This window comes from Ambystoma mexicanum, chromosome 4p (genome assembly GCF_040938575.1).
Source record: "Ambystoma mexicanum isolate Mex_15411 chromosome 4p, UKY_AmexF1_1, whole genome shotgun sequence".
Taxonomy (NCBI): domain Eukaryota; kingdom Metazoa; phylum Chordata; class Amphibia; order Caudata; family Ambystomatidae; genus Ambystoma; species Ambystoma mexicanum.
In genome coordinates, this window is record NC_090927.1 from 709,131,849 (window position 1) to 709,153,038 (window position 21,190).

Sequence of the window (21,190 nt, forward strand, 5' to 3'; positions counted from 1 at the left end):
CTGAAGAACGGTGATGCCACATTGTCATCCCAGAACTCCTCAAACTGAAATCAGAGGCAGGAATTTATCAGCTGCAGTCATGGAAGGGCGCTCAGCCTATCAGGTGGCTGGAAATGCAGAACTACTATTGGACCACCCATGTTTTTTCAGCCACCTGAAGCCCTTTCCCGGGTGTGTGCCATTTTTTGTTCTTAGCTCGCAGAACCGTATGCACCAGTCCCACCCCTTCCCCTTTCCCAGGCCCCCTCCACCTTGCCCCTAAGTCACCCTCAACACACCCGGCCTGTGACCTCCCTCCCAATTTACCTGTAGGCCATGATTGGGCCTCCGCTCTTCCTCCTGTCTTCCTCGGACGGGAGGCCCGAGATGTGATTAGTTATCAACCTTTGTTGGGTGGATGTATCTGGGCCAGTAAAGTCCCTGAACCCTGGCTGACGCCCTCTCTATGCTTGGCCCTACCTATGCTTGGGCTGGTGAGCTGTTACAGGCCCTGATACGACCCCCCTGAACTCGGGATGATTGTCATATTCATGCTGGTATCTCTGATACAAATTGTGAGACCAGCATTGAGCTAGAATTAGCAGTACATTTTTAATGAAGGGAATCATTATTTTTTTTATGCAAATGTACGATTGATGACCATTGTATTCAGGAAGAAATGAGGTGCGACTTCCAAATGTAGCTGATGATTTTCCCAAATCTCTGACTTGACTTGAAATTCTCAATATTCTCACATATGGTCCCACCATATTGGCCAATGTTTTTTCCAATCATCACCTGTGTTCCCTGCAAAATCTGTTTCTTTCAAATCCTCGGGGTGAGTGGTTATTTGCTTTACTGCTCAGTGTCAGATTCCGGAGTGAACAAACTGATGGATTGCTGAAGGAGGTTGTTTGAGCAAACTGTTTTTTGCACCATTGCGCGTGTTTGTTATTGCCTGTGAGCTGCTGCGAGTAGGCTGCAAGCATAGGAAATTAAAGTGACAGAATGGACCCCACCATAAAGCAACAAATGTACTAGAATGTGTGTTGCCTAACTCAGTAGGTTGAACTTGCCAAAACGATAAATGCGAAGAATCACTTTAATGCTCACTGCAAATTGTTATGTTGACTCAGAAGTGTTTTTCAAATCTGCTGTAGAGTCCTTCTCAGTAAGGTTGAAAGGTTTACATTCAGGTTCCTGGCCTTTGAGTTGACCAGTTCACATTGGGAGTACAGCTTTTTTTTCCTGTATGATATCAAGCAACACTGATACACGTAGGCTGAAGGTACAGATTCCTACTGCAAGGCTTCTGATAGAGCAGCCGGGAGGGTGGGGAGGACTGTCCTACAGGCAACTTTGGAGATTTCTCGGTTGGCCTCTGCACCCTGTGCCTCTTGTGTGGAAACCCATTTTATTTCCAAATAGGAACATAAGAGAAGAATTGGGTTTGCTGAAAATGTCTAATATAGGGTCACTTCAAAAATTATCTCCAAGGCCTCTTTTGTTTCTGTTAGGGCGTGGGAGTAAGAGTCGGACATAAGGGTGGCATGTTGATGGGTAAAGACTTTTATTAATACCAAAAGTGGGTGCAGGGGTTGGAGGAAAACTTTAACACTACCTCTAAGAGGGGTTCCCCAGCCTCAACAAAACTAGCTAATGAAACAGTCTGTGTCAAATGTCCAAAGTAAAGTTCGCCGTCTTGTGTCCAAATCCTACCCCATCCCTCACAAGCTAAACTCAACATAAGGTGAAAAAGAGAAATGTCTCTGACTGCCGATCTGCAGCCAGCCTGGTGGTTCAAAACAAAAGTTCCCAAAAGGTGTATAAAAGCAAGCAAACGTTCCACAAGACTAAAGAGGTTGATTCCCTTTCCTCTGAGTCTTTCCACTCTATACAAGAATGTCTCTATCTTAAATAGTCAGGATAAGACTTTATCTTTACTTAGCAGGCCTAGCTCCCAGGCCCTGAAACAAGAAAAAATGGCCGGAACACCTTTTCCAAGCCGTCTTGAGGGTCCCAGACCCTTGGTGGGCAGACCTGACTCCCAAGTACTGCAATAATAAAGAATAACTTTGTTTTCTCTTGCAAGCTGTGCTGAGGGTCCCTGACTCTTTTTCTCAGTGGGTGTATGACCCAACCATGGGACCCACACCCCCTTCTCTTGGTTACTCGCATAGTGCTTGTTCTGTTCTCTCTTCAGTCTACAGTCTTGGTTTACTCTCCTGCCAAGGTCTGTGAGTACCACTTGTAAAGTTTCCTCTTTATTACTGTTTGGGGCACGTTTCCCCAGCATGGGTCCGAGACCCCTCTCACTTGATTACTCTCCCAGTTCTTTGTCTGATCTTTCTTTAAGCCATAGCCTTGGGTTACTTCCGTGCCAAGGTCTGTGATTGCCACTTGTATGTGCAAAGTTCGTATTCCCCTTTATTACTGGTCGGGGTTTGCCTTCCTGATATGGGTCACCCAAACCCTGGGACCAGCCACCCTGTACCTGTAGACCTTTGGCCATCACCATCTGGCTGTTTGTGGGACTCCCAGGAGCTTTAGCGGCTTCTCTGGCTCACTGAGACCTTCCCCAATCATCCGTGCATCTCCTCTGCAGTCCGGCAGTGGTTTCCTCGGTCACCAGCGGATAAGTTTCCTCTTCTCTGGTCTGCCTTCTGTCACGGGCCTTCTGCGAGTGCATCCCTCCCTCGGACACAGTGTTCCTCTCTACTTTGCTGTTCTGTGCGTAATTGAGCCCTTTCCCAGGTCATGCCGAGCCGATGACAGACGCTATCCTTCTCTACCCTCGCTGCCTTTGAATGACAGCTGACCAATAGGATTGCTCTAAAGGTTAGAATGTGTGCATTCATTCTTGTCAGTGATCTTCCTTACTCTTGGCCTCTAACTCGTCTCAGTAGTTCTTGCCTGAGATATGTTGCAAGGACACATAGGGACATTGGGTAGTGTGGAATGTTGGGAGGGAAGTTGGGAGGGTCAAAGGGATACTGCGTTATCCCGAGATGGTCACTACTCTCAATGGAGTTCTCCCTCCCCATGAGATCCACCTGCTGATTACCACCCCCAAGGGGATTATCCAGGGGGAGAGGTCAGCGGCCTGACCTCTCTGGTCTCCTGGAAAGGGGCTCTCCCATCTGAGGCAGTGACGATACCTCGGGATTCGTCATAGCTCCCAGCCCACCCCAGAGAGCAGCATGTTGCGGCGTGGCAAACCCAGTACAGAAATGTGTGTATTACAGATATAAGGCTTACACTAAACCAGCACAGTACATTGTGTGTTGTAGTGATGAAATATATTCATTTTATGATTCCAGGTCTTGCAGTAGACTACAATGGTCCAGTGTGGGAGATGGAGTGTTTCCAACTTGGCATGTCAAATAACGGGTTGTTGGTGTATAGTTTCTAATACAAGATCTCTAGGGGATTTTAACCAGACCTAAAAAAAGATTGGATGCATACAACTAAGTTCAGAGTCTGCCTGTGTAAAGGAGGCAACATACTTTGTAGGCAATGACCTTGGTGTTAAAATTTAACAGTTTAATTGTATTCTGAGATTAAAATAGTGAGCAGACGTACTGTAATGTAAAGTTAAAAAAAATAACCATATGAAATCCTTCAGTGCTCTTTTCAGCCACAACACTATGAAAATAATTAGCAGAGAGGAACACCAACTTTTTAAAATCGATCATTCCAAGGGAATCCTCGGGATAATCTGTTTTTTTGTCCAAAGCCCTTCAATTTATTTGTTAGATATTCTATAAGGTTGATCATCTCTTTTTATGTTTTGACAGACTTTCTTGGCTTCAGTTAAGCAAGTATTCCCGGCAGAAGAGGACACAACAAAGCATGTGGAAGATAACTGTAAGTGAGGAATGAATGTACCTTGTTTTAGACAAGAAATCTAATTTTAAAATAGGTATCTGAAAAAAAGGTAACATTGGCCATCTTGTGCAAATAGTAAGTGCTATACTGTTGCATAAAGCAAGCTCATATATACCCTCTGCAAAGCATGGGAGAATATTTCCATCCCTCTTTTACCACAATAGCATGAACCTATCTATTGAACATTGAATGGTAATCTTTTGGATTTCAAATGGCTGTTTTTATTTGCACTTCATGCTCTAGGTGTTTCCTATTTCAGTCTTACAGCACTTTTCAAGAGTATGTGTTGGCTCATAACGAACATAAATCGACACACCGAAAGAGCTTATCGCTGTATTGCATATTTCAGCTGCTCCAAGTATATGCTTTGATGCACAAATAAACATGATCATATATTGTAGTGGGAAAACATTACATGCAAATACATTGGGGTTCTATTCATTAATTAATCTTTTTACATGTTAGCACCGGAGACCAGTCTTTAAGAACGGGACCGGGCTTTGAACCTGTGCTGCTCTGCGTTGTCTTGCTTCCAAGACAAACACGTTGCTCCTAAGCTATCCTCCTGGCTGTGTATGCCATGGATGTATTAATACACATTCATTGCAAAATCTATTTTGTAAGAAAATGCAACCTCCTTTTAATCTGTTCAAATGAATGGAGAGGAGAAGATAAAGCAATGTATGCCTTGGATTCCAGAAAAGTAAAACTGATGAAAAATGGATGTCGCAAAGTTCTCTCTCTCATGCGTAAACATTTCTTTCATTTGGCTTTCCATTTTAGAATAGGCTTTAACACCTCTAAATGCCTGTCTCTAACCTCCCACCAATCCCCCCTCTTCCTTCGGCACACTTTGATCAAGTAATCCTTGTTTGATACATCTCCTGCTGAAATACTCTGCAATCGGGCTTGCTCTGCTTTGAACTAAATTGCCTTCTCAAACAGGGACTTTCTTTCCATGATTAGTTCTAACTGTTGTTGCAGCACAAATATGTTTGCAGGTCTAAACTAAGAGGTTTTAAAAGTTGCTCAATTAATGGCATTAAATTTTAAAAAATAAACTTTCATACAATCAACGTTGGATCCCCAGCAGTTATGATTAACTCTCAGTTCCCTCTGACTTACTCTAAAATGTTCAACAATTTAAGAGTAGAGTGGCCATTCTGTCTTAAAAACAGTTGTATATCCCCAACCTGAGAAGCATGCAAAATGAAGATAACGAGTACTGTCCCTTTGGAAATACTGATGAGTATTTGGTGGATTAATTATATGCCATCATCTCATCACCTCCCGTAGTCCAGTATCATGGGGAAGAGTCTGAATGGTACCCTTTGTGCTATCTTTTGATTTGTACATCCATAAATGGTCTCCAAAGCAATTCAAAAACCACTGGAATAAAACATGTTTGGCACATAGGACTAAAACTGTCTTCCTAAGAGATGCTCTTAGCTACTTTAAGCATAGGAAAAAGTTAATAAAAATAGCAAGATTTATAAAACACAGATAGATTCAGTAAAAAAGTGTGCATTGGGAAGTTCAGGGTATTGTGCATGGTGGTGATCTTATGGTGAGCACCAAGGAAAACATTTTGGACTCTCTTCTTTATTTTAGGCCTGAGAGCTGCATGTTATCTTCTTACCTCGGTCATAACATATTTGATTTATTTATTCATTTATAAGGCACACGAAGCCCAGCGGCATCAAGGTGCTGTTACATAGCGGTTTACTCGCATGGCTTTATCAAGTTAGTCAGGGCATAAGTGGAGGTCCCAAGGTCCAGGTTTACACGAACAGCCGGGTTTTTAGGGCTCTCCGGAAGGTCCAATAAGATTTTTTGGCTTGCAGGGCAGGTGGTAGCGAGTTCCAATGTTTGGCTGCCATGGAAGGGAGGCTGGATCCGTCAGTGATCTGATAAATCACCCAGCCACTAAGGAAAGATTTAGCTGTTAGCAGTTCTAACAGTGATTGACTCAAAGGATGATTTGGTGGATAATGTTTATTGCTCAATAGATGCATTTTTTCTTTGATGTCACCCAGGTGGAATAGGGTCAAATTCATCTTGGCTCCGGTTTAGGGAAAAACTGTTTTAGGAGTAGGAGAGAGGATAGATTCAGTGTTTAAAAAAGATTAAAACTATTTCTGGATCACTGAAAAAGGCAGATTAGTTACTACTACAGGTCTATATATAAATCAATGGTAGATGTTCCTGCTTATATGCATCCTAATCTGCTAGAATTCTTTTATTTTAACTTGACATTCTTTGACATTTTAAGGTCCCAATAAAATAATCATACGATCTGATAAAAGGCCAGATGTATGTTTGTTCGAAGCAGTCATGCGCCCGCTTCGCCTGTTACCACCACTAAAAGGAGCTGTTGCCATACGCATACAACAATAAGTCTTCAAGTTGCACAGTAGAGACTGTCCGATTTGCCTGTTATCCCTGCTAGAAGGAGCTGTTGCCTTACGCATACAATAAGACTTCAAGTTCATCTTCCAGGCGAACACAAGGTGTATAACAACAATGATGAGATACAGTTGGCTGCAGAAAAGGGCAAAAAAGTCTTAACACTTTAACAGCATACTTCAAGTTGCATATCCTAAGAAAATATATACATTTAAAAAAAACATAAACAGAAATTCATTTGATTAATTACTATTTCTCCAACAAAATTAGTTTTTTTCCCCATACAGAGTGCTTCCTGTAAATAAAATTATTTTCAGCCTATTTTGCCTCCACAATGTCTCTATTAACACTCGGAACGTTTCTTCCTTCAGGCACTTTGTCCCTGTGTACACGGGCTGTTCCACTAGTAGTTCACACGTGTTCATTGATGTAATACAAATTCATACTGCACCATACCACTGCAGAGGTCTACAGGTACCAAGGCTTGACCTGAGAAAAAGCATATTGTGACCACGCCTGGGTATTCCAGACCTGAGCCTGTGTGAGGAAGTACAATGTGTTGGGGGAGAGGGGCTGTTTTCAGCGCCAGTAATGTCATTTCAGTTATACGAATATTAAAAAGTATCTAGCCATTCTCCTGTTACTGTTCGTTCTTAAGTGACCTATACTTCACCGCTGCTTCCCACTCCACTCATCAGGAAATGCTTAAATAGCCATACACATATTATTTACATAAAAAAGCAACACAAATCCAATCCAATTTTCTGTCTGTTTTTCTTTTTGTTTTGATGAAAAAACACAATCCCTGGTTAAAACCTATCCTGAACTTGATAAAAACCTGCTCCGCATCACACTCGCTTTCCTCCTCTTTAGATAAGGACAAGGAGGTGCCCATCTTCTGCCTTTGTCATTTTTGTAAATGTGACACTGAAGCCAAGGCTGGGATTCTCAGTCATGGTTTTGAAAAATGAAATCTTTTTTTAGATGCAAGTTATTTTTTAATGCTCTTTATTTGCATTTGTAAGTAAGGCAAACGGTTAACAATCCCAACGTCCCCCTCCTCCTTCCCCTATTAACAATTTCTCGATCAGTTTCCACAGGACCTCCTATCCCGTCTCTGCCCTTCATCCACCTCTTCCCTTCCCTGTGTTTGGCTGTCCTTGTAGGCACCATTCCCTATGAGTCCCCTCCAATCCCTCCTCTCTCCCCTGCTTCCCCTCATTCTCCCACCTCCCTCTTTCCCCCTCCTCATGGTGGTTTTAGATCATTGGGTTTAGCCAAGTCGTTCAGTAGCTGACCCCATACTGCCGTCCCCCTATCGTCCTCCATGTCATTCTTTGCCCTCGCACAATTTCCAATTCCGCCATGCCCCACCTCCAGGCATCCGCCTGCCATAACTTTAAGATTGGCCCTTGTGGATGTTTCCAGGCTATCGCCATACGCTGCTTAGCTAATATTAATAAGAATCGCATAATTTTGTTACGCAATTTGTTTCTTCCCTCCTGGAAGGATTCCCCCATATGCATTTTTTAGCGTCACGTTCCAATGTTGCCCCCAGTAACTCATTCACACCTTCAATCACCTTGTCCCAATAGTTCACTATAACTCCACAGTCCCAAACCATATGCCAGAGTCCCGCTGGGCCCCGACCGAACTTTGGGCACTCATCATTCAAGGTCCTCTTCATTGCCCGTAGCAGAGTAGGGGGTTACATATGTCCAATGCAGGATGTTATATTGGACCAGCTGGAATCTCGCATTCCGTGACCCCTTCTAGACTTGCTCCCAGATCTTTATCCATTCCACCTCTGATATCTGGCAACCCAAATCCGTCTCTCACTTCCCCTTTACTTTCAGTTCCTCCCTCGGTTCCTCCTCTTGTAGGGCCTTATAAATTTGTAACACCCTCACCCTCCCCCTGCTTGTTCTAGCAGCACCTGTAACAGTGGGCTCAATTCTGGTTTCATCGGTATCCCATCTCACAGTTCTGCTAATCTCCGAACTACTGCCCTATATGCTAGGAACAATCCCTTTGATAGTTCAAATTTAGCACACCACTCCGAAAACGTCAGTAATTGCCCTCCCTCAAATAGGTCCCCTATCACTCCACACCCCTTTTCAAGGAGCTTCAGCATCCCTGCCCTCCCTATTGCTTGTCTCAGCTTCTGATCCACCCCCCAAAGTAGATTTTTTTTCTCGTAGTGTCCCCCAGGTCCTTTTTTTTTTTTTTAAACATTTATACTGCACAGCCATAATCCCATGGGTGTGAGGACGTGGACAAGACTGACAGAAACAAAGAACAATAACTGTCCCGAGATGCAGGAGGGACAGAAAGGGCTTAAAGGCGAAGAGGATAAAGGAGCTAATTAAAGAGCAGGGTCTTGAGCTCTTTTTTGAAGTTGCTCAATGAAGATGGATTTCTTTAGTGAGATGGCAAAGCATAGGAGCCACACAAAAGAATCCTCCCGCTTGGACTTTCTTAGTTTTGAACCTGGGCTGAAAGAGAAGATTTTGATTGTTAGATCTTAGGTTTCTGTAACAGGGTTTTTCCCTAATGTGCTTTTGTAGTTAAGGGGGCATAGTCCCCATGCGACACTTGCAGGTAATAACCTTCAGTCTAAAGGAGATTTGCGTCCCTACAGGGAGCCAATGTAGTGCCAGTCGTGCTTCCGTAATGTGAGAGCGAAAGGAGAGACCTGTTTCGACTCTCACTGCTCCATTTTGTACCACTTGCAGTCTACTGATGGTTGCTTTGCTAGTGCCCATCAGCAGGCCACAGCAGTAGTCTATTTTAGAGCCTATTATAGCTTGTCCAATTGCCTCTGCATTCTGTTGGGAAATGTACGGTCTCAAATGAGCCAGTAGTTTGATGTAATAAGACTCAGATGCGACCGTGCAACCTGTATAGGCCTTCATATTCAGTGGCTGGTCCAATACCGCTCCCAAGATTTTCACTTTCGGGAGAGTGGGGATTTCCACGTCCCCCAACTGGAAGTGTTTGTATGCAGGGTTTAGTTTGGCTAGGATGCCCACAGAACCCACCACCATGAGTTTGGTTTTACCCCGATTGAGGGCCAAATTGTTCTGCATCATCCAATGCTTGATAATAGAGAATATTCGGTTAAGTTCAGTTTCATCCGAATCATGATGTCCCGTGAGCAGAATGACACATTGCGTGTCATCGTCATAATTGGAAAAGAGGACCCCCCTCTTGTGCAAGATGTGCAGAAAAGGGGACCATGAAAATATTGTAGATGCATGGTGATAAACTGGCTGCCTGCGGGACTCCAAAGAGCACAGGTATGGCAGGCGCCATTGCCTCATCTGCACAGACCCTACTGATTCTGTTGGATAGGAACAATAGCAACTGTTTGTTTGGTGGCAGCCTGAGAGCAGTTTGCCACCAACATCAACCCATCGACCAAGTCAAATGCCGCGGATTGATCCAATGAGATGAGTAGAGAGATCTGCTGATTGTACAGTCTCGTTAGAATTTGCGATTTAAGATCCAATAAAGAGATTTCTGTCCCAAAACCTTGTCTGAAACCTGATTGGAGAGGATTGAGAATGGGGTAGAGATTTAGATGTTGGGCCATTTGGGAGTAAGCAACACGATCCAGTATTTTGAGTAGGAATGGGGTATTCGTTATTGGCCTATAATTGGTAGGGACACTGATCTAGATTAGACTTTTTCAGCAGCGGTGTTACCCAAGCTTGCTTCATCTCATCCGGAACAATGCCGGAGGCAAAGGGTGAGTTAAAAAATGTGCAAATGGCATGCACTAGTTAGGGCGAACAAGTTTCGATTATAGTCTATGAGCAAGGATCGCCTGTGCAATTGGTAGCCTTAAGTTTAGTAATAATCGAGGCTAGGTCCTCCTCTGGTATAGGGGTAAAATCAAAGATGGGTATGTCCTCATCTCTGTTGAATGTTTTACTATCCCGAAGGACCCGCATGGTGACAGTAGCAGTCTTTTTGATAGCTATACCTTCACGGATCCCTTCCAGCGTCTTTGCCATGGCGTTCTGAATGTCAAGACACCATTTATCATCTTTGATTATGGTAGACGCTTTAGGTTGGGGAATAGCTCCTGCTCTTTAAGGATTTTGAACAGTTGCCTTGAGTCAGAAGATGCTTGAGAAATTCTGGAGTTATGATGTGTCTTCTTAGCTGCTATTATGGCTATTTTGTATTTTTTGGATTGATTTTTATAGTTTTGTAGTGCTAAAGTAGATTGATTCGCTTTCCAGATGTGGAATAATTTGAGCAAAGCTGCTTTGAGAGTTTGAAGTTCATTGGAAAACCTTGGATTACTCCTTTTAGTCTCCGTAGATTTTTTCTTCCTTTTAAGTGGGGCCAGTGTGTTTGATTTTTAAATGTTTTTATTGGCATTTATATTGACAAAGAACAGTTAAACATGGATGCATAACAACATCCGGTTTGTCACGAGTTCGCCCGATAAACATTACAGAACAGCAACAAAAGAAAGGAAAAGAGAAAAAAAAGAAAAAAGAAAAAAGGGAGGAAAGAAAGAGAAGAAACCAGAAACAAACAACAAACCATAACTTTGACCGTCCCGCCTCCCCCCACTGCGTGGGTACCTGCCGGCCCCGCTTCGGGCCTCGCTCCAGACACCATCCGGTTGTCTCTTAAAGTCCCAGGGTTAGGGTTGTTGTGGATGTGACTGTTAAGTTTGCTTCAGGGCGACAGTTCGTGGCTGGGGGTGCACTCAAGGGGGCTTAAAGTCCGTCGGGTAGATCATGTCCTTCAGGAGGGTGTTCCAGGACTCCAGTGTTGCGCTCACGTCTTCGCCTCCCCGGTTGTTCCCCTCCTCCCAGGCTTTGGTCTCAGCGCTAGTCCATCTCTCCATTTCCCTGCTCCATGGTTCGTATCTGGGGCCTCCTGGGGATTTCCAGGCCATTGCTATCGTTCTTTTTGTTAGAATGCACGCCATGTCCATTAGTTTCACCGTGTGCTTGATTTTGCTCAGTCTGGGGTATGTGCCCAGGAGGCACTCCTTGGGCGTCCACTCGTACCTTTCCAATCCGGCTCCCCTGCAAGTCCTCTCGACAGCGGACCAGAGTTTCTTGGTTTTGGGGCAGGTCCAGAACATGTAGATTAGGTCTGCGTGCTCGCTGGTGAACCATGGGCACACTGGTGGGGTTTTCCTACTGAATGTGGATACCCTCTGTGGGGTCATGTAGGTCCTATATAGGACATTCAGCTGGATGAGCCTGAACCTGGCGTTGCGGGACACTTCCTTCGGGTGTATCAGGGCCCTGTCCCACTCACTCTCCGTGATGTCTGTCTCCAGGTCCGCCTCCCACCTTTCCTTCAGGATTGCACTCCTCGGGTTGCGCCTGTCGTTCAGTTGGGCATACAGTCTCGCCGTGGGTTTCCAGGCGTCGCTTAAGTTGTGCATCTCTTGCACGAGGGGGTGGGTTTCCGGTTCCTCTGGCCATGTGCTCCATGTCTTCTTAGCGACCTGTTTCACCCTTTGGTACCATAGAAATTGTCCAGCAGCAAGCCCTTCTTTCATCTGTAGTGAGTCAAATTCTCTGAAGCTTCCATCCTCATACATGTCCCCCCAGGTATATAAGCCAGAGTTCTCCCATTTCCTCATTGCTGGTAGATCGGTGGGTGTCTTACAGACGTTAGCGAGCATGGGGATTTCAGGCATGTATGGCTGGCCCAGGTCGAGCGACGTGCGTGCCTTGTTCCAGACTTGTCTCCCCAGCCTCACCAGCATGGGCGGGTCGGGCGGCCCAACCTTTGAGTTCCATACTACTTCTTTGCGGTGCATTGGGGCTATCAGCTGGCGAAGGAGGCCTGTCTCAGCTGTTGGTTCGTCGGACAACCACTTAACAACATGTGTCAGTTGCGCTGCGAGGTAGTATTTTTGGAATTCAGGCAGCTGGATTCCGCCCTCTTTGTACGGGAGAGTGAGGGTGTGCAGCGAAAGCCTGTGTCTGGCCGGGCCCCACAGGAAGTCCCTGATGAGAGATTCCAATTTTCTGAAGAAGGGGGGGGGTATATAGTGCGTTATGTTGGTGAAGTAGTACAGGAATCTCGGTAATATTATCATCTTCGCGATGGCCGCTCTGCCCATCACGGAGAGTGGGAGTCGGGACCAGAATTTGGTGGATTTGCGTACGCCTCGCATTGCTGCTTCCGTGTTGCTTTCGTGTGTGGAGGCAGGCGTATGCATGATGGTGAGTCCGAGATAGCGGAACGCTGCCGTCTGCCATTGGATCCCAATGTCTGGTAGCTCTTCTGTTTCCTTCCCTTGAAGCCCGGCCAGGGGGAAGGAGCATGATTTCTGCCTGCTGAACCTTATCCCGGAGTATGTTGCGAAGTTGTCGAGGATGTCCAGCGCTGTGGGTGCATTCATTCGGGGGTTACGCAGATAGAGGAGGACATCGTCTGCATACAGCGAGATGATGTTATCAGTCTCACCCGTTCTGATCCCTGCGTCGAAGAGCTGCTTCCTGAAATAGATCGCTACTGGTTCCAGGCCAAGGACGTACAGCATTGGTGACAGTGGGCATCCTTGCCTTGTTCCCCTTTGGATGTCCCAGGATCCAGACACCACGCCCCCTGTCTTCACCCTCGCCACTGGGGTGTTGTAGAGCACCTTGATCCATCGTATAAAGCGCTCGCCTAGTCCGAACTCCCTCAGGGTCTCGATCAGCCATTCCCAGAATATTGAGTCGAACGCCTTTATGGCGTCCAGTGAGAGCACAGCCAGGTCTTCGTTGCTCCCTGCGGATTGTGCTATGACATGCTGGAGCCTCCTCAGGTTGGCTGTGGTGTTGCGCCCCGGGACGAAGCCGTTTTGGTCCTCGTGTATTATAGACCCGATCACCCTGGACAGCCTCTTAGCCAGTATGGTTGTAAGGATTTTGCTGTCATAGTTCAGCATTGCCAGGGGACGGTACGAGTCGCACTCATCAGTGGGCTTGCCAGGTTTAAGCATAGGTATTATGAGTGTCTCTCTCATGCTGCCAGGTAATATGCCGGTCTCGTTTGCCTCTACGTATACTCCATGTAGCACCGGGGCTAAGATCTCCTCGTAGGCTTTATAGAATTCTGGTGTGAGGCCGTCGGTTCCGGGAGTCTTGCATGTAGAGAGGGACCTGATTGCTTCCGAGATGTCCTCCTTCGTGATGGCTTCTCCCAGCATCTCTCGCTGCTCCGAGCTCAGTTTGGGGAGACCCACTTCGTCCAGGGTGTCTCGAATGTCTTCTATTGGGACCAGTTCATCGTGGGCATAGAGCTTGGCATAGAAGTTTGAGAAGACATCGTTAATTGCCTGCTGTGTCCTCTGGGTTACTCCGTGTTCGTCCTTGATTTCCTTGAGGGCTTGTCTTGGTTGCTCTTTCCTGCACAGCCAGGCCAGTATCCTGCCCGGTTTGTCCGCCTCCTTGTGTGCCTTAGCGGTGCGTGTGGAGAAGTCGAATTTGGACAGCCTATCCCAGGCGAGTCGGCATTCGTCCCTGATTTCTGCCAGCTTGGGTTCCCTCTCGCTGGGTGGGGTCGGGCTGTTTTCCAGTCGCCTGATCTCCTCTTCCTTGGCCTCAAGTTCCCTCTTCAGTTGCTTCCTGATTCCACCTGCTTCTGCTATCACCTCGCCTCTGGTTACTACCTTCATTGCCTCCCAGAGCGTGCTCCATTTCTCAACTGACCCAGTGTTGATTCTTACGTATTCTTCCAGTTTTTCTCCTAGGGTGTCCTTGAAGGAAGGGTCCGTCAGGGTCTCGGTGGGCATACGCCACATCGGAATGGGGGGCCTGGGGCCCTGCAAGCGTAGTTGCATGAGCAGGGGAGAGTGGTCCGAGATCGACCTGCCCAGGTAGTCCACAGAGTGCACCTGTGGGATAAGTTCACCGTTGATGAAGAAGTAATCTATCCTGGTGTGGAGGCCATGCGGGGATGAGAAGAATGAGTAGGACCTATCGGCTGGATGAAGGTCTCTCCAGATGTCGACCAGGTCCAGGTTTACCACTGCATTGCGAAGTGCCCTTGAGACAGAGTTGTTGGTGGTTTGTGGCGTCTTGGACCTGTCCATCTCTTCATTCATGACACAGTTGAAGTCGCCTCCCCACAGGAAGGTGTCTTCTCTGTGGTGCACTATTCTGGTGCATAGTTGTTTCAGGTGGGAAGGGACCCTGTGCTGGGGGAAGTATGAGTTTACTATACATATCCGTGTGTTCTCCAACGTGCCCCACACCACTACATATCTTCCGTCCTTATCTGCTTCTGTTCCCAATTGGTGGAATGGTGTGTGTGGGCTTATCCATGTGTATACCCCCGTGCATATTTGGAGTAAGATGCGCCGCTGCCCTGCCCTCCCCAGTAGTCTGCTAGTTTGTGTGTGGCTTCCGCCAGAAGGTGTCTCTCCTGGAGCAACGCAATCGATACCTTCTTGCGCCTCAGGTAGGAGTGGACGCGGTTTCTCCTTACATAGGATCCCATCCCCCTGATGTTCCATGTGATTATGTTAAGTTGTGATGCCATTGCTGGAATACAGTTTCTGTCCTGGGCGGTCCCTTGCCTCTCCTGCACTCGGTCTCGTGTTGCTGGGTGCCGTTACTTGCTCTAGTTCTGTGGGTCGGCCGAGTGCTTCTCTCGGTGTCAGGTACTCATTCGTTACTTGGGTTGTTTCGGGTAGCGGGGCGGTCTCAACAGTAACACATACAAAATAACTATAACTGGTGCACCCAGCTCCTGCCGGTGAAGTGCAGTGCTCAGGTGCTCTCGCGCAATCTGGCCCCATCTGGGTTTCCGGCGCGAGCAGGGTCGTGCTGGCAACGGGCCTGCACTGATCTTTTGGGGGTCGTCGTTGCGTGCTCATGTGTGGGAGGCCCTGCCGGCCCCGTAATCATATTGCACTCTCATGTCATGCTGAGGTCCAGCATGCTCGTTGTATTGTGCTAGGTTGAAGTTCTATGTGCGGATCAGGAGAAAAGGCGCTGGCTCCAGGTTATCGTGCTTTGCGGGCTGCAACGCTGTTGTCAGGGATAGGTTCTTCAGGGACCTCAACCAGATTGTTGTGTTCCATCCACATGGTGGCCGCGTCTGGGGTTTCGAGAAAAATCGCTCTCCCTTTGTAGATCACCTTTAGTCTGGATGGGTACAGCAGCATGTATTTCAGGTTTAGTTGCCTCAGTCTGGCCTTGATTGGGACAAAGGAGTTCCTTGCCCTCTGTACCGATTGTGTATAGTCCGGGTAGATGGTGATTTTGGAGTTGTTTCTGTCGATCGCTCCGCCCTCCCTGGAGAATCTCAGGATCACTTCCCTGTCTCGGAAGTTGAGAACCTTCGCTATGATGGGTCGGGGATACGAGCCTGGGGGAGGCTTCTTCTGGAGTGATCTGTGGGCTCTCTCTATAGCGAAACCCTGTGACAACTTCTCGGCCCCAATCTCCTGCTGAATTAGGGATTCTACATATGCGGTTGGGTCGGGAGTCTCTGTTCCCTCAGGGACGCCGAGGATCCTGATGTTATTTCGCCTGGCTCGTCCCTCCGCCTCCTCCGACCTTGCCTCTAGGATGCCCACCCTCCTCCTGAGATCTGCCACCTCGGCTTTAAGATCTTTCGTGTCCTCCATGGTGTCTTTCTGGGCGGATTCGATGTTAGTGACACGTTCTGTCAGGTTGCGAGCATCTTGACGGATGAGCTGGATATCGGCCTTTACCTCCCCTATCTTGGTGTCTATGAATTCCTTTAGGGCCGCTATTGCCTCAAGTACTTGGCTGTTTGCGAGGCTCTCCCCCTGAGTGTCCTGCGGCACCGCCCCCTTTGGGGTGGATTGGGCGGATGGGTGGACCTTGGTTGTGAGGAAGGGGTCCAATGTGGCCGATTTGGGCTTGCTCCTCAGGGTGGACATTGTGGCGTTGTTCGCTCGGCCGTTACGCCTCTTCGGGCTGGGTTGTTACGTGGGCCCCGCCAGTCCGTTTCGCCGGTGGCCCCACCTGCGGTGTTCCGAGTTGTCGTGGTAAGGAGTGTCTGCGGTATGCTCCTCTAGGTCTGGGGGGTCCGTGCTGCCCCAGGGTCGCCGATGTTTTGAGTCAGCGGCGCCGGGTGCAGGGCCGTGTCCTGCCTGGGTGTGTTGGGCGTGATGTTGGCCCCGGGGGCCTGTTCTCCGCAAGGATGGGGGGCTGGGGGCGGTGTCGCAGTGTGTCCGGGTAGACAAGACGCTCGGGGTCACCCCCGTTTGTTGTGGTGGCTAGTGGTGGAGGACGCGCGTCATCCGCGGCCCCAGTGTGCTAGTCGGCCGCAGTCCCCCATGGCGGGGGAGGCAGCAACCCAGGTGGGCCCAGGGACGCGTCTCACCGCCTACGGGAACCAGCGTGTGGCGCTGGCCCCAGGTCTTGGCTGCCTCTTCGTTTGTCCTCCGCTGGAGGCTCCGCGGGGGGAATCCCACCCGTTATTGCGCGGCCCGGATGGGCCGGGTTGCAGGGTGCTGGCGGCGCTGGGGGCCCCTCCGCCGAGGCCGCCTGGGTGTGGGCCGCTGGTTCGCACGGTCCGCAGCGCCCAGCGCCGTGGTCTTCGGTCGGCGCCGAGAGCTCCAGGGGGTCCGCGCCGGGTCTCGCCGGATCTCGCCTTCTCCGGTCCACCGAACTCCTCCAGGCGACAGGAGAGGCAGCGGCCGCTGTTGGCGCTCCGCCTTCGCCGCTCAGATCCGCAGCGTCAGTGCGCCGCGGCCGCCATCTTGCGTGTCGCACTCAGGATCGGGGGGGATGCCGGGCCAGAGCTCCCGCTCCGTCCCCGCCGTCCGATTTTCGTCGGGCTTAGCTGCGAAGGAAGGGGGATCGTCCCAGCTTCAAGTGGGTCAGCTTGTATTCGGTGTTGCTAGTGGATGGGCTCACTAGTCAGGATCGGATTACGGGCTCGGCCGGAGCTCGGGATTCCAGCCTCCTCACTCCATGAGCACCAGGCCACGCCCCTGGGGCCAGTGTGTTAACCACTAGATCCAGTGTGGACTTAAGTTTCTGGGCTATAGTGCAAGTAGCATCCATTTCCAGGATCGGCGGAGCCTGTGGTAACAGTGCTTCAAATCTTTCCTGTGTCAGGTGTTTAACATTACGTTGTAAAACTGTTTGGGTGATATTCAATTTGATTTTAGTGGAGAAGGGCACAGTAACAGAGAAGTGCACAAAGGCATGATCTGACCAGGGGCACGGGGCCACCTGCACATCATGACCAGGCGAGTTGATAATAGATACCCAATCTAGGGTGCGACCTAGAACGTGGGTTGGAACTTGCACCAATTGATTGAAGCCCAAGTCTGTAAAAGATTGGGAGAGTTCAGTGGCTATTGGGTCATCTGCATTACCCAGCCAGTAATGGAAGTCTCCCAGCGCTATAAAGCGAGCATTAGGCTTCAATAGAGGGGGGAGATTACTGGATAGCGCCAGGGTGAAGTTACCTGAGAAGGTAGGAGGGTGATAAATCAATATGAAGTTAAGCGTTGTTTTGGCATTCATAGCGATTTTTTTATATGTAATAATTCAACTCCATCCATAAAATGACCCTTTATTTCCTAGGCTGATGGAGAGTTTTTAAGAATGAAGGCCACTCCTCCTCCCCCTCCCTGCAACTCTATCCTGTCTGAGCATGTTATACCCGTCTGGAATAGCTAAGTGTAGTGAGGGGCCGGCTGCGCTGGTGCCCCACGTTTCCGTGATGGCACATTCATCTAGTTTGTGAATGTCTATGTAATCGGACACCTCGTGTGCATGCTTAATCAACAGCCTATTATTAAGTAACATGCCGTTCAGTGAACCAATAAGATGGGGAGTGTGACATATAATGTTTTTTTCCTCCATGGGTGTAACCAGTTGGGGGAGCGTTCCGTAAGACTCTGCCTTGATTTCAATTATTGGCGCGATGACAATGCTCCGGAGTGGAGAGCAGTCAGAAGGAAGGGGGGGGGGGGACGTGCATGCATGGCATATTGATAATAGTATTAGGTATTAGAGAAGGCAGACTTACTAAGGATGCAGAGGGAGAAACGATCTGAGGTTTTGGAAATATGTTTCTCGTTGCTTCAATTGCAGCCAATACTTCCTGTAGCCCCATCTTGTACTGCGAGGGTGCCAAGCGCCGAACCGCCGACACATCCGGCCACGGACCGGCACAGATCGGCTAGCCCCCTTCGCGCCGGCGCGTTTGCTCCAGATTTAATGAGAAGTAGGGGAAAGGACTATCAGAGGTTGATGGGAAATGTAGTTTTCCCGGAAGCAGTGCGTGCAGGAAAAATAAACTTTCCTGTTTACCCTAGGCCTTTGCAATGTTACCAGAGAAACCCTCCTCCGCCCCCTATTCCACATATCCCCCTTCACTCGTATAAAGCTCCCTATAAAATTCCATGAATGTTTTATTAATCTGGTCCTGGATACCCACTACTTCCCCTGACTTGGTTCTGATTTGGGTTATCACCTGCCTCAGCCTTTCTCAACTTATCAGCTAGGCCAATAGTTTCCCTGCCTTATCCCCCTCTCCATGTATTAGGATATCCCACCTACTGTTATCCGTCAGGGTTTTATTGTACAATGCCAGGTTCTGGGCTAATTTGTGCCCTACCAGCTCCCCTTTTGCAGTTCCCATCCAATTCTGCCACCAGCCCTTCCGTTTGTCGTAGCCTTTTCTGTAGTCTCTTCTTCCCACTGTCATCGAGAGACAGACCCCTCTTATATTTGCCTTGAAGGCCTCCCACAGTATTCCTATCGATGTTACCGACTCTTCATTCAATTCAAAGTAACTCTCCCCTTCCGTATCTCATTCTTGAAGGCCCCATCACCCAGCGCTTCTCTCTGCATCCGCCGTGGGATTCCCTTGCCCCTACTCACCAGCTCAATTACTAGGGGCGAGTGATCCGAGAGGGTGCGCCCCAAATGCACTGGCTTATTAAATTGTTGACAGTGCTCTGTCCCTGTCAATAGGTAATCTAACCTAGAGTGTGATCCATTTACTCCTGAGTAGTAAGAGTACCCCCTCTTTTCCCCATGTCTTTCTCTCCAAATCTCCACCAGGTCTAGTTCCTCCATTACCCTGTGAAGTGACGCTGTCATTTGTCTTTTACCAGGCCCCGCGCTTCCCGTCCCATCCAGGCGCTCTTTCAGGTAGCAATTAAAATCTCCCCCATACAATCATTTCGTCCCTGTACGCTCCCATCATATGTAACACCAAGGCGAAGTATTCCTCAATATTCGATGCATACGAGTTGGTTATACATATTGCGTGCTCCTCCCATTTCCCTAACAGGACTACCGTTCTCCCTACCTCATCCTTCAGAACCTTCTCCACTTGTAGTGGTACCCCTGCCGCCACCCTATTCCGTTACTTTTTGATTTATCTGTATCTTAGGATGTATAGTGCTTCTTTTCTGAATAACTCGTATGTATGCAATTGTTCTGATGTGTAAATTGTCTTATGCAATGTGCCCTGATACCCACGGGTCTGGTGCGCAATACAAATAATAAACACACAAACCTATATCAATACTCCTCTCGCCTATGACGAGTACGACGTACCCACCACCTGTCCTCCCCATCGCTTCCCCAGAGCTCTCAGGTTCAACTGAACCAGGTGTGTTTCCTGTATCAGGGCAACTTGTATCCCTTGCCTTCTCAGGAACTCCCACACTCTTTGTTTCTTTTGTCTCGTACCCATCCCCGCACATTCCATATCCCAATTTTCAAACCTGTTGGCCTCATCATTTCTGCCTGATGTTCCTCATATCCTGTCTCCCCCTTATCCAGTCCTTATTTCTATCCCCAACTATCCTCCTTCTGACATTTCCACCGTCCCATTGTGCACCCGTTGTACTGTAATTCCCCTCTCCCGGTTCTCTTCTGTAGGCTTTTTTACGTCTTGTTACTTGATCTCCACCCCATCTCCCCTCCCTCCCCCTCAACTTTACCCTCCAACATTATTCTGAGACCCTTTGACTGATTCACCCCACCCCCCTCCCCCTTTCCTCGTGGACTTTCATCCAGTGGTGTCAACAGGGAGGGTAGGGGGGAGGGGGAAATCCTTTGCCCTCCGCCTGCCAATTCCAGAAACGTCCTGCCCATTTCCTCGTTATTGTCCAAACATTTGTTTACCAGCCTTAGCCCCCCGGTTTATACTTATGGCCACTGCTAGACCCTTTCAGTCCCCTGCTTGTGCCCTTTCCGGCCCTCTCCCTGTTCCCGGTTCTCCTCCGCTTGTACTAGCTTCTATCCAATCCCACACCTCATTTGGGGACATAAACAGACATGTCTTTCCCCCTAAAAATTATTTTGATCTCAGTCCGATAGAACATCATGTATTTTATGTCCAGTTCTCTGAGCCGCCATCACACTGCTTCATAGGTCCTCCTCTGGTGCTGCTCCTCCAAGGTAAAGTCCGTGAAGATTTGTAGCTTTGTGTTTCCAACATCATAGGCTCCCGCCTTGCGGGCGTCCTGCAGTATAGCGTCCCAATCTCGATAATCTTTGCCACAATTACTCTTGGTGGGCCACCCGGTGGTGGGGCTCTACCCGGAACTCTCTGGGCCCTTTCAACCATAAAGAATTTGGACAGGCCCTTTATCCCCAGCACCTTCAGGACTAGATTTTCCACAAAAGGTTCTGTACTGGGTTCTTCCTCTCTCTCTGGGACCCCGACCAGCCGGATATTACACCTCCTAGAGCAGCCCTCCGTATCCTATGCTCTTACCTCCAGGTTCCTGGTCACCCCCACCTGGCCTGCCACCTGGTTCTTCAAACGTTGAATATCATCTTCCCCTGTGCTGACCCGTTGCTCCACTTCCGTTACTCGTTCACAAACCTTGCGTATGTCAGCCCGTACCAGGGACACGTCCACCCCTACCTCCTTGATGCTCCCTTCCAGGGACGACCTGGTAGCCTGAATTGCCTCCAATGCCTCC

General features: G+C 48.4%; 1 protein-coding gene across 8 annotated transcripts in view; it reads left to right on the plus strand.

Annotated features, from left to right (window-relative positions):
- The window catches only part of MYO6 (myosin VI), a 1,279,197-nt gene that overhangs the window by 184,115 nt on the left and 1,073,892 nt on the right, over positions 1–21,190 (plus strand). For all 8 annotated transcript variants that reach the window (XM_069606282.1, XM_069606276.1, XM_069606277.1 and 5 more), the window contains exon 3: positions 3,777–3,846. In XM_069606282.1, the coding sequence (XP_069462383.1) occupies positions 3,777–3,846 (70 nt within the window). The remainder of the gene's footprint in view (positions 1–3,776; positions 3,847–21,190) is intronic.